The sequence below is a fragment of the Penicillium oxalicum genome, chromosome II, assembly GCF_001723175.1.
Source record: "Penicillium oxalicum strain HP7-1 chromosome II, whole genome shotgun sequence".
Taxonomy (NCBI): domain Eukaryota; kingdom Fungi; phylum Ascomycota; class Eurotiomycetes; order Eurotiales; family Aspergillaceae; genus Penicillium; species Penicillium oxalicum.
In genome coordinates, this window is record NC_064651.1 from 2,410,733 (window position 1) to 2,424,486 (window position 13,754).

At 51.6% G+C, this 13,754-nt stretch overlaps 3 protein-coding genes across 3 annotated transcripts; all 3 read left to right on the forward strand.

Annotated features, from left to right (window-relative positions):
* Nucleotides 1-896: 896 nt before the first annotated feature.
* POX_b02726 (Chanoclavine-I aldehyde reductase) lies at nt 897-2,003 on the forward strand (the record flags this gene model as incomplete). Its single annotated transcript, XM_050111636.1, has 1 exon — nt 897-2,003. One exon carries the CDS (start codon nt 897-899, stop codon nt 2,001-2,003), a length of 1,107 nt encoding a protein of 368 aa, XP_049971982.1.
* Nucleotides 2,004-3,274: 1,271 nt separating this feature from the next.
* Nucleotides 3,275-4,903, forward strand: POX_b02727 (uncharacterized protein; the record flags this gene model as incomplete). The annotated part of the gene is made up of 2 exons (XM_050111637.1): nt 3,275-4,780; nt 4,874-4,903. 2 exons carry the CDS (start codon nt 3,275-3,277, stop codon nt 4,901-4,903), a joined length of 1,536 nt encoding a protein of 511 aa, XP_049971983.1.
* Nucleotides 4,904-11,522: 6,619 nt separating this feature from the next.
* POX_b02728 (uncharacterized protein) lies at nt 11,523-11,678 on the forward strand (the record flags this gene model as incomplete). The annotated part of the gene is made up of 1 exon (XM_050111638.1): nt 11,523-11,678. One exon carries the CDS (start codon nt 11,523-11,525, stop codon nt 11,676-11,678), a length of 156 nt encoding a protein of 51 aa, XP_049971984.1.
* Between the last annotated feature and the right edge of the window lie 2,076 nt (nt 11,679-13,754).

Here is a 13,754-nt window from a genome sequence, read left to right on the forward strand (position 1 = left end):
AGAATTTTACTATCTGTCCATGGGTCCACTCCGAGCGACGAGTTGTCTCCGTCTTAGTACGAGGCACGAAACCTCCATTCAACCTGAACATCTCCCATCTGCAAGGCATCGGCCATCTTCCAAAGTCCTCGAGATTGGTCCCGATAGATTTAGTGTATGCGTCGTATTGATGTGTTTCTCCTACCATGGAGTGGCCATCACACCCAGCTCGTGACGGGCCGTGTCCCCATACTTGTCCGCGCTCAACTCTTACTCCCAGGTCATGCCGAGCTTCGACAGGTCTGCAGACATGGACGAGGAAATCCACGCTCTCCAAGATAACACACCTGTCGCTCGACACGTTGATGACTAATTTGGCGAAAGATCATCATGCCGTGGCTCCGTCAGCGATTAGTGTCAAGTTCGCTTCTCCAGTCATCCCGGCGATCGGAAGGCATGGAAGACTACTGAGTCAGTGCCACCTTCTTCTGATGGCAAGGCGGCAATAAAAGTGCCGACTCGGAGACTTTTCTCGCGTCTTGCTCAGTCATAAATCCGCTCTCCGTCGGGCCCCGTTCTTGCGTGATTCAAGATGTTCCTTCGCATCCACGGCGTGGGATAGACCCTGATCGATCTCCATTAGAAATCAAAACCTGACGTAAGTGCCGGGCGCCAGCCGAGGACTTTCTAATTCTAGCCATTTTTTCCACTTTGGTCCAAGTATATGATGATCGCGAGAACCCGGCTTCGTAGCCAGACCATTTATTCAAGAAACCCGTAATTCCCAGTGCTCTATCTTGTGCATCAGCGTTCCTTGCCTTGCAATCGTATTTCCATTCGACCAGAAGAGAGAAGAAAAGCCGCCAAACCTTCCATCATCACATACACAGACATCGCACGACCAACGATACAACAAAATGACCAAGCTTTTCACCCCCCTGCGCGTTGGGCGCATGGATCTCGCCCACCGCATCACCATGGCGCCAATGACTCGTTTCCGTGTGGACGATGACCACGTCCCCTTGCCTCTTGTCAAGGAACACTACGCTCAGCGTGCCTCCTTGCCCGGCACGCTGATCATCACCGAGGCCACGCTCATCTCCCCGCGCGCCGGTCTTTACCCCAACGTTCCTGGTATCTGGAACGACGCCCAAATCGCCGCCTGGAAAGAAGTCACCGAGGCGGTGCACGCCAAGGGCTCCTACATCTACCTCCAACTCTGGGCTCTCGGCCGTGTCGCCAGCGCCGATCTTCTCAAGGCCGCCGGTTACGACCTCGTCTCCGCCAGCGACATTCCTGTTTCCAGCGATGCGCCCACTCCCCGCCCGCTCAACGAAGATGAGATCCAGGCGTTCATCCAGGATTACGCCCAGGCGGCGCGCAACGCTGTCGCAGCCGGCTTCGATGGTGTCGAGATCCACGGTGCCAACGGCTACTTGATCGATCAGTTCATCCAGGACGTCTCCAACAAGCGAACAGACCGCTGGGGTGGCAGCGTGGAGAACCGTGCCCGGTTCGCGATCGAAGTCACCCGTGCCGTGGCCGACGCCATTGGAGCCGACCGCACCGGAATTCGTTTCAGTCCTTGGAGTACATTCCAGTCCATGAAGATGGCAGACCCGCGCCCGCAGTTCTCGTATCTGGCGCGCGAGCTTGCCCCGCTCAAGTTGGCTTACACGCATCTGGTCGAGGCTCGCATTGCTGGCAATGCGGACTGCGAGAGTGAAGAAGAGTTGACTTTCTTCCTGGACGCGTACCGTGGCGCCGGCCCCGTCGTCATCGCGGGTGGATACCAGCCCGAGACTGCGAAGGAGGCCGTCGATGAAAAGTACAAAGACCACGACGTGGTGATTGGCTTTGGTCGTCCTTACACCTCGAACCCTGATCTGCCCTTCCGCGTGAAGAACAACATCCCTCTTGTGCCTCACAATCGCGACACTTTATACAACGCCAAGGATAGCAAGGGTTACAATGATTGGGAATTCAGTGCGGAGTTCAAGAAGGCCATGGAGGCCCAGGCTTAAGGCTGCGCTGGACTGAGAGCGAAAAGGGCGGATGGGTCTTTCTCTCGAGTGATTTACGAAATTATGCACATAAACCAGACCACTGTACATAGTCATACACATAGAAATGGATAGTCATATACACCCGGACCAGTACCTGATCATGAACGCTGAACCATTCATTGTGTTTCGTGAAGCCTTGGCAAATATCATTTCCTGTGAATGAGCCCGTGAGAGAGCTTTTCTCACTGTTACTGGAGTGCCCGATCAGCTCGATTGCGTTGACTTGGACCTAGATTGAATTTCGTCATGAGACGTAGCAGGTAGTGGTCGCATTTTGCACATGCATCCTTGAGAACGAGGACATCCTGATCATTTAGATTCGAAGAGTCGACGATTCAGTTGAACAAAAACAAAAACAAAACAAAAAAACAGAATTCAAATTAACCTCAAGATGGCTCTCAATTCTGGTACTTTCCCTATCAGTACCCCAATACCCCAACTGCTCTTTTGATTTTACCACCACTTATCGCTGCCATGTTCTTCGTGGCACGGCTAGGCAAGAGGACTCGAAGTTGCATTTAGCCAAAATTGATAACCCCAAGATGAACAATGAAGTTTGAGCGCTCCCACTTCCTCTCCAATATTGCTATCTTCTTCCCCATTCAATCATTCCACACGGGGCCTTATCTCATCGTCATCAACATGCGGGGTCAGACTCCAATTCTGATAAGATCCTGCATCTTCGAGTCAAGTCACGACCTTCTCCATTAGGACTAAAGAGGCAGTTGATGAGCCGGATGAGTCCCTCTCGGAATGCAATTGATCGCCTATCTCTTCTTTTGTGTCTCCCGAGTCGGTGGGAAAACCTAGTGGTCAGCGATAAAGTGTTCATGGACAGATCAATTGGAGTACTCCGGTGTTCTTCGCGCGTCGTACATGGTTTACATTATCATTCGCTAAAGCTGGATGATTTGTTTGCATCTGTATCAAGGAATTGTTTGTTTAGCCTTGGCAGCTTGTCTTATCAGATACATGCCTGAAAAGAGCCTATGAGATTTGGATCTCGATGTAGATGCGAGAAGCTCGAGTTCCTGTTATCTCTACGTATGGTGCGGCATGCGGAGACCATGTTGCCGAGTTCTGATGCGATCACGGCGCGATATCTGTTTGAAGAAAGTATTAAATGAGGAGATTTTTTCAGAGTAGGCGTCTCTAAAGTGAAGCTATAGCAGTACCGTGATCGCACACATACGCGTGGAGGCATCACACCAGCATCCTATTAACTCAATATGGGGCCTGACCAAGTCAGCCACACGTCTTCCCAAATGGCACATGAGACTGGCGACATGGAAATCAAAGACGGACTGTTGCCAGAGGGCAAGGCCGATGCGGCTCTTGAGTTCCTGCGTGACGAGGGCCGTGGAGTCGCAGTTGAATTCAACGAGAGAACCCTTGTGCGCAAGATCGACTGGATGATCATGCCGTTGATGTGGGCGGCCTACAATCTTCAATACCTGGACAAGGTGCTCATCAATTACGCTTCCGTCATGGGGCTCTTGGAAGACACCAACATGAGAACGAATCAGTTCTCCAACCTGACCCTTGCGTTTTACGTGACGTACCTTGTCTTTGAGCTGCCGACAGGGTATCTGATGCAACGACTGCCCACTGCAAAGTACCTGGGGTTAAATGTCGTTCTATGGGGTCTGATGACCACGCTCAACTGCTCCGCGAAAAACTTTGGAGGATTAATGACACTCCGGGTTCTTCTGGGGTGCTTTGAAAGTGCCATTGCGCCTGCTCTGATTCTAATCACTTCCATGTGGTATACGCGGACTGAGCAGCCCCGGCGCATGGGGATCTGGTATCTCGGCACCGGTACGGCGTCCATCATGGGCGCCCTCGTTGCATATGGACTCCTCTTCTACTCCAATGACACTTTCAAGTCGTGGCAGATTATGTTTCTGATCTTTGGGCTCATGACCATTGCGGTGGGCGTCTGCATCTACATCGTGATGCCCGACAACCCCATGACATCGAGACTGACCCACGATGAGAAAGTGTTTGCAATCGAGCGACTCCGTGAGAATCTCACCGGCATCGAAAATAAGCACTTCAAATGGTGTCAGTTTGTCGAAGTCTTTAAAGATCCGCAGACATATCTGATCGCCATCATCGTGACCGCGATGGATGTCCCCAATGCCGCAGTGAGCAGCTTCACCTCCTTGATCATCAAGAATATCGGATTCACTACAAAGGAGACTGAGCTTCTGAACATCCCCAACGGCGTGGTCAGCATTCTGACCATCCTTACCGTCACCAACATCGCCTCTCGATATGATCAGCGTTGTCTCTCTGTCGTCCTCGCCTTATCAGGAGGCTTACTCGGCAGCTGTCTCCTGGCCTTTTCTCCCAAGAGCATGAAAGCGGCCCAACTCGCGGGAAATTATCTCACTCAAATGACCGGCTCGGCTCTTCCATTAATGTACTCGATTGCCGGAGCCAACGTGGCCGGCCACACCAAGAAAATCACCATGAACGCGGTTCTACTGATGTCCTTCTGTCTGGGCAACATTCTGGGCCCGCTGACCTTTCGCACAGAGGACGAGCCAGATTACATCCCGGCGAAGATTGCCCTGGTTGCAACGATTTCGGTGGCGATCGTGTCCACCCTCGTTTTGCGAGCGTATTATAGCTGGGAGAATCATCGGCGAGAGCGGCGAAGTAGTGCAGACGCGCACCTCTCCAATACGGAATTCTTGGACCTGACTGACCGAGAAAACGGACTTTTCAGAGTAAGTCTACCTACCGCATATGAAAGGAGAAGGAAAGCCGTATCGCTGATTGTATTTTCGCCTTGCAGTATAAGTTATGATTTTCTCTGGCAGGCGACACGCCCTGATAGTAATGCAACCTAGGTCATGAGAGGCATGAATTCCATTGGCGCAGTTTGGCGGGAGATATCGACATACGAACTTCTTTTTTATCAAAAGATGTAGTGTAGAAGTGGGTGTGTTGACAAGTTGGCTTTTGAGACGATACATCACAGAGAACTTAAGAGACCTCGGGACTTGTACCTAGAATCAGTCTTTACAATTTATGCACCACATAGTTTACCAAAACCTCCTATAATTGGAGTTCGTTGCCTTGAAGACAATTGATACATCTTGTCCGGATCAGGGCCAGAAACCACTGATAGAGAAATGGTAGACCGTCACGAACGTGTAATAAACCTCGGTGTTCCTCCAAGATCTGGAAGATTGACGTGTTGGTTATTCTGTCTATCATCTTGAAGACTGAACAGACGCTTCAGACGGGATCATATCTCGACGGATCAAACACTTGCGGATTATGTATCTGTCTAGTTCACACCATTTCTATTCAGACAAAACCTTACCTAGACGATCGATCAACCCTTTTCACGTAGATTCACTATTGACGGCTCAAATTAGTTCAAATCAATTCGATATACGCGCAATAAGATATAGTATCTATTTTCCGGAACTGAAGAGATTATAGGAGAGAATGTTCTTCACTCGAGTTCTGAAGAAATCAGTTTAAATAGATTTAGTACATAGGTGTATGAGCCCTGCCCGGGTGGTGATTTAACCTCAACCTTACCTGTGACGCACACCGTGCTGTTGGCTGTATACTAGCGAATGTCCTGCCACCATCCGAGGGTCATGCAGCACCGAGAACCTATTCCTTTTCTGTTGAGTGGCTACTGCGAATAGGAAGACCTGGTGTTGTATCTACAACAAGCAGCATACCTTGCCGCAAATCTTCCAGGAGAAGATCTTGTGAGATTACTCGGCCAGAAGTCTGAAAACATTCATCCCTGCCAAGCGATCAATGGCCTTTGAGCATGATGAGAGGGAGGTATCCACGTGGTTGTGCGCGGACCCGGTGCTTCACTAGATCGGGCGCAAGCAAGAGAGCGTGCATGCACCCCATAAGTGCATCTCTTTGTCGCCAATTGTCGTTGTAAGTTGAGTCCTCCCTTCAATCGTTCCCTGCAATTGACGGGATGAACCTTCGAGTCATCTTTACACCACTTCAGTATGTCCAGCGTGAGCAGTGCGCAGTATCCACCACAAAATCGAGGGTTAGCTAATAAACAAGGTCTTTGGGACCGATGATTCATCCAAAGTGTGGCCGGCCATAACTCGGGGACCGAGCCCCACGAGCCCAGAACGTGGAGGTGGAATCGGGGTGATTTTCCCCAGCTCTGACGAATGCGGCGTGGAACCAAACCTTCATGATCTCCAAGTGGACCCCGTCGCCTCAACTGGAACGACATCATAACCGAGTTTTTGCCTTCCGCTCCGCCGAGCCGAGAGCAGCGGCGAATTCAGGTCCTGGTGGAGTGGGAAATGTAGCCAGAGTGGTTGAGCCGGTCAGGGAACCGTGCGATGAAGAAATGGGCAACTCGTTTCCCGATTCACGATGCCGATATGCCGCGGGGATCAAACATATTCACCAAGAAGGTTCCCACGGGCCATGCTCACGTGGAAACTGTTGTTTCAAACCCACTGTGAGTAGTGGAGAGAGAGACAAAGTGTCTTTGCGGACCTCGGGACAGAAGAGCAGCATTTGGAACTCAGGACGCCTGATGGGTACCTGGGAGATGGAACCCAGAATTTGGGATTTGTACAACACAACTGAAGTGATCCGCCAGCCCAAGCTTACCAAGGCCCATGTTTTCGATTTGTTCGATCGAAGAATAGGTGGCAGCGAGTATAGTTGCCGGGGTCACAACACATGGTTGTGGTTCACAAAATGACATGATCTTGATGGACGTTGTATGGTCAGTCTTGGCAGGCTTTCCGCTTGGAGCAGTGTCAGCTGATCCTTCGGGTCCTCGCGCGCGCAGACCCTCTTTTCTCACAGCGACGGCACATAACTGACTGCCAATTCCCAAAATTCCTCGGCATTTGACAAGGTTTGTTTTTGCTTTCCCGCTCAGATGAAATTTAAACTTGGCGTGCCATTGGTGACATGATCTTTGGAATTGACCCTATTGAACGAATGACCCGCCGAGAGCGTCTTGCCGTAGAACTGCCGTGGTGATGACGGGGGGAGTCGTTCCATCTCAGCTTCATCTGCCGAAAGGATGAGAGTTTCTTCCCCTCTCACCCCCGCATGGAGTCGGGAGAACGCTTCATGGAGTGCGACCAATCTGGGGAAATTGTCTCGTGGCGCTTTTGGTAGAGAAGGGGGGGGGGGGGGGGGGGGTGATGGTATGTCATCCACGGTCCAAGCCCAATTGCTGATTGCCTGATCGTGGGCCATCGACTGGGGCGAAATTGAATCAGATCGGTGCCGTTCGGGCGAGAAACCAGCCAGGCACCACATTTCGAACGAGTCAACGATCTCACGTTGGAGGAGTTCCAACGTGGAGACTCTCTTTCTCTCTCTCCTGGGGGGTTGACGATCATGTGGTCAGAGCTGGGGTTCTTGTGCGGGACCCCGATCATCCAGACTACAAGGAAGATGTTGTTTGTAATACGTTGGACCAGAATCGCAACGCCCCGAGGGGCTGAAAGATCAGAAATGGATGCAGGGTAGTTCTGGAAATCCACAGAGTTCAAGAGAATCGGTGGGCGCAAACTTGAGACTGTTTGAACCGCCATGTCGCCATTGAAGAGGAAATCACAGGTGATCAATTCAACTCGTAGGAAGGAAAAGCTCTCCGGTCCGTCCACGCTAACTGGGACACACCGCTTCATGTCGCACGAACCTCAAGGCGTGCTGCCCTCGAGCAGATCGTCGCTACTCTGGTGGAGTCATCGATCCCTCGAGTGCAAACCGTCAAGCTGTGTGGCAAGCAACTTTAGAGCGTCCGGAGTCGCGTCCTTTTCTGATCTTCGCCATTGGCAGCGAAGAAGCAAACCCTCCATCCCCCTCCCCGCTTCCTTCTTTTTGTCTCTTCCACAGCTCGTGCATAAGACAAGCCCACGCTTATGGATCTGGATCTATTTGGGGGGACGCCTCTGCCCAGGGCTGCAATATTCCGTCTTGGCAGAATGGAGTTCCACACCCCACCAAACTCAAATGGTCCTTCCATTTCCTAATGGAATCATCAGAATCAGCCACGAGACCGAGACCAACCGGCTAAGATAGGACCGCACGGGCACATCCCTGCAAATGGACAACAGGGGGTACGACCGAGAAACATAGACTGAGCCAGCTTAGCAAGCAATGGAAAACACTCGACAGCTGATGGGGCTTCCCCAAAATTCAAAAAAGAAAACAATATAATGGATTGGGGCCGTGAACAGGGTACCAACAGAGCATATTCATCCTCCATAGAGCAGGACCGTTGTCCCTCCAAGTCCAAATCCATGGCCTTACTGCGGCCAAGTTGCTCGATTTTCCAATGCAAAAGACTGAAAAAGGCCGCCATGTGAACAGAGATGATTTGACGTGGACAGGTAACACGTGAAAGGAGCGACTCTGGTCATCAGACTGATGTTGGAACAAAACACTCGGATTACCAATGCATTTCGCCGCGCCCGGCTAATATTTACTCAGCGAGTGTAGACCTTGTTTGTAGTCAACTTACAGTAGACATGACAGCAGTCGGACGGCCGACCAGACCAGACCAGACCCCGTCTAATCATCTACAAGCCATCCTCCTGGCCCCCTCTTGGACTTGTCCAGACCTGCAACTGTCTGATGCAAAGGCAGAAGCGTTTCCAGCCACGCCCGTCTCCGATTTGCAGTCCTTGTGCTGACGGTTGTTTCAGCCAGTCCCAATTTCCCCAGATTGCGTGGCACAATGAGGATGCACCGGGATAGTCGCGGGATACTTGGAATCTCGATGAAACTCCGTCAATCAGCGGGGTCCACGCCCCGAGTCATCCTTGCCCAAAAGGGGCAACGAAGCGGATCTTTGATGTACACTCCTGGCACGCGAGGGGAGAGATCTCCCACGAAGCAGATTCTCTCGTGGTGAGTGTTGGCTCTGCCTGCTCGTAGGCGGAGGGAACTTTGGTTTGTCAAATGCGGGCAGGGAGTATTGGCAACTCGCAATGCTCCGAGATCACATGAGAATCAGTCGTCGCTTCGATAGAAGACGGTGTTGTGGACTGAGGTATTCTTTCTTTTGATAGATCTAAGGAGGGATCTCGAAATTGAGCCTGGATCTGGATGGCAAGCCCCCCCCCCCAAGGCTTTCAGTCAGATGCTCGCTTTAGATCTACTCTGTCAAGTGGTCAACCCTATTTGTTTTGTTGTTTTGACCCAAATTCAAATGGCTCTGGGCTCTCCACGTCAGGGCCACGGGAAAGACGCATACAGCCGCGATGCGGGACTTCTTCCGTCTGGGTCATCCCCCCCGTCCCTATACAATCCTTGTGTACCATTGCACACAAGCTTCGGAGACTAAAACGGTGATGCCCGGAGGAAGTCCCTTGAACTTGCACAGCTCCTGAAATGGGAGACGCCACCTCATGGACGAGCTAGTAAGCTGAGGGGAAGATGTACGATTTGACTTTTGCGCGATGCTCGACTAGGCCCGTAAGTCTCTCGACTTTCTCGGGTCGTATGGACTTACGAGACACGGGTCGGTGCCGAGGATTATATTCTGCTGAGACGGCGCATTTGACCGTGTCATAGCCAACAATAGATCGGGGGGAGTCCATTCCCTGAGACTCATTTTCTCTGCATTGGCCGAAACAGTATCTGAGGTGTAACAATTGTAATGCATGCTACATCAGTGCATAACTGGCATACCATCCCCTGCATACTCATGAGTAACTCATGGAAAGCCCCGTGATCGAGGCAACGCGGATGATTGTAAACCATCGGCGTCTACCTTGATCCGTAATGTAGCTCCTGCGGGACTCTCTCTGACCGTGGCACAGAGAAGCCCTCAATGGCTGCTGAGGGCTGAAGCTTCTTAGGACTCTCGCCTTGGGTAATAACGAATGGATACGCGGCTGCATCCGCACTAACGCCATGCATGTAAACGAGATAGGACTGGGCCATCTTTCCCCCACACAAGCCCTCGGCCGTCCATCACCCATCAAACCACAAACTCAATAAGAAAGAAAAGGGTGTTACTGAACGAGAGTCTAGAGAAGAAATTTTTCCCCCCTCAACAAAAAAAGATCCCCCCGAGACGAGGTCGCAGCGCGTCTCAGCGCCAAGTCTTTCCAGTCCTGGTTTAGCGGTTTGGTTCCCAGGCTCTGGGATCCACCTGCTGGCCCTCATCTGAGACCCGTTGGCGGAGCGAGGGATACATTGAGCCTAGCGAAAGGCGCGGGTCGCAACACGGCCAATATGCAACAAGGCGAGAAGAAAAAAAGAAAGAAAAAAAAAGGCACAAAAGGCTTCTGGACCGTCGCAGAGTGCGCCGTATAGTGGGGCGCGCTGGGTAGAGGAATTGTTGAGATTGACACCTGGATGGTGGATAGAACCTGGGCCACGGTGGCCGGATAAAAGTGACGGGATAGTTCAGAGCCCTTTTGTGTCGATCGGACGGGATGAGAAGCGGTGGCTGGGCAGTTCTGTGCTTGTGGGGACTGAGCGCGTTGCCGTTTCGAGGCGTTTATGAATCGCGGTGGAGGTGACGGGAGATTTTGGACTTCTGTGTTGTTGCTACAATAGAGAGTCTCTTCGTGGTGATGAACACTCAGCAGAGTCAAGACTCAGTACTGCTATCTTCGTATTTTTGGATGAGCTTTTACAGGACTGACTCAGTGCGAATTGGGAAGATCCAAGGACGGCAGGAGTCGACTTGGGGCAGAATTTTTTTGCATTCGCTCCAAGATCTAAACAACAAAGGAGGATGGACTGATAAGAAAAAAGAAAAACAAAGTTGCTACAACAATCGCGCATTTGCCATCGGTCACTCTGCGGGATCAATAATCTCTTTCTAGCTCCACAAACCTCGCAAACTTTGCAGTCTACAAAGTCCCCCCCCCTGGCAAGGCACAAAAGACAAGCGATCGGGCAGGACCCCCTTTCTTGGACTAGGGTCAAGCTTTCATAGTGACATTGTACCTTAAACAGCTCGAGATTATGGCCTCTCATTGCCCGGAAACGGATTAAATGGATCTCATTTGGCTTGGCTCGGGGCTTCCTACACAACGCGCATCCTTAGTGCCTGGTATCTGCACGTTTCAAGTTGATCTGCCAAGCAAGACCTTTGGCCACCAAATGCTTAGTAGCACCTAGCCACCGTAGGATCTTCGCCCGTGGCCAACAAAGAAACGACAATCCTGTGGGAGGCGGTCTATTGTAATCAACAGGAAACGTCTAGCACATAGATATGTCAATTGTCTTTGAGTTTGGATCCGTGTAGTCAGCGTATCACGACGCAGCTGTCGAAGAGCCCTGGGATTGACACGTTTTTGCGCGTCTCCCTTGTTAGGCATCAGTCATGCCGTTGACGAGGGATGCGACCTGGAAGTCATCTTGCACCATCTGCTCTTCCTTGATGCAGCAACGTTTGACCCGGCCTATATGTCCTTGGCAAATGAATATTGATCATTCTCGTTGATATCATCTGCTTTCACGTTCATCACCACAATGACCACCACGGCAGGCGGCCCGGTCAGATGCAAGGTCGAATCTCCACCGCGCTGGCCAAGTGCAAAACAAGCTGCCAATTTCAAAAGCGGCTGCGAGGCTGCGTCCATTCCCGGCGCACGGTCGAATATGACCCCATGGGCTAGCCCTCAGTGATGAGAGTCTATTTCATGTTCGAGGGCTACGCTGTCGCCCACTAAAGGTGGGCGGGAGATTTTGTGAAATTAAACTATTGTCCATGGCGGCTACGCCTTCCAGAATGACTCCCTGTTGATACCCCCTGTACTCAACAGGCCGTCCCGCCTCCATTCTACTTGCGACACGGGCTGCTCAAGGGTAGGTGAGGTAGAGGAGCAAACCTTCAAACCCCCTGCTGGCAATTCCCTTGAGCATCGATGTGGCTCAGAACACGTACCATAGATCAGTCCACGATTCAAGTCATGTGAAGTATTAACACTTGATAAAGTGACTTGAAGACATGGTAGTCGCCTCGATATGGGTGTTATCCCGCACCAGGCGAATTGCCTCCAATTCTCCGTCTCGATCTCCATCTCGTACCCTGTTCACGAGAACGAGACTGGACATGAAAGAAGGCCCGCGGTTACAGTCCCTAGTGACCCACTTTCTCCCCGAGCACTTTTTGAAAAAAAAAGTTCTCGACGGCTGTCACCTTCAAATTGACTACTGAGGGCCCGAGAGCCGCCAAGTCTCTGCACGCAATTGAGGCAAAACTGCGCGAGCCCTGGGTTTTCATGAGAGATCGGGATGCGTTCCCCCTTTTTCGCTGCCGGACAGATCGGTCGGAGCTGGTCAGTTCTCAAATGCGGATTTGGAGCTTCCTCCGAGGTTGAACGTCTCGTCAAGGTGAAGCAGTTATGTTGTGCACGGTTCAGCTGTGCTACTTTGATGTAGTCAATGCTCAGTGCTATGAGTACTATACTCCTGAAGGTTGTTGCGGTGCAATGGGTCTGTTCTTGTCTGGAGACTTGGTCTCCTGATTTGCTTCTGCTAGAAATTTGAGAGGAAGATTTCCTATCACTCGTAAATACCGATGGCAGAGAGCAGTAGAGGCTGAGAGACTGGTACTTGCATGTACAGTACTCACCACTGCTACCCTCCTGGATGCTCATAGGATGTCTCTACGAAAAAGATCGACCGTACGATATCCGATTCTGAACTGGTTTGGTCTCTGGGCCGTCCGACCCTCTCCAGCGTGCGCGAATGACGGGAGGCGAGTCATGGATTTGGCTTCAATCGGGTCCCCGGATGTGCAACTCTCCACTTTTTGGAGTTCCAATTCCCGCCTCTCAGCGCTCAGCATTTTCCCCCCATTTCAAAGCAGGACCTTTCTCTCCCGGTTTGGTCTTGCTCGTCTTGCTCTTCCCTGCGATCGTCTCCCCAGAGAAAGTGGTCGTCGTGACTAACGGTGACGGCTCGTCATTTCATGGTTCCCATCCTCCCGTGGCCAATGAGACTATCGATGGTGAACTGGTTTTCATCTTGGACCCTCCGATCTGCCTCGATGGCAGGTCTTCTGCCCTCGTTCCCCTCCTCCAGAAAGATGATCTTCGGAGAGAGAGGATCATGACGCAGCCCTTTGCTCCCAGACGTGGTCGGGAACCCGCAAAGTGCACACTTCACTTCACGTCGGCAAGGAGCGCCCACGGGGGGCTGTAGTGAGAAAGCGAGAAATCTCGGGGATAAGGTCAACAAGAGCTCTCCAGTGCATGAGTTTGGCCTCTGGGAGGTATGTACGTCTTGCAGTCTACGATCTGCAATCCACAGGACTATTGTCCTACCTTACTACGACCCTACTACAGCACGACTAGTATGCTTCGGGTCCATGAGACCGCCATGCAGGTCATTGCTTCAAGGTACCTGGGTCCCGCGCATTTGGACCTATCGGTAGGTAGTCGGTACTATTCTCCCTTGAGATGGCCCCAGCTAGTACACAACGCAGCTATGAACCGTGCAGGTGGACAAATGCATGCATCGACCACCATCCCATGTCCGTTACTAAATTAGTCTGACATGGAATCATCCTCCCCCGGTCCTGACTCCCAAGTTGTCAAGTGCGATCCCGTCTCCCCCTCGGCGGTCGCCATTGAGGTGGCCAGACGGTCTTGAATAAGACTAGGTTTCTCGTGCGCCCATGCACTGACAAGGTCCTGGACGCCAGCCAAAAGGAAATTGCAAATTTGTATCATTGGACAAGGGCATTGATCAATTCAA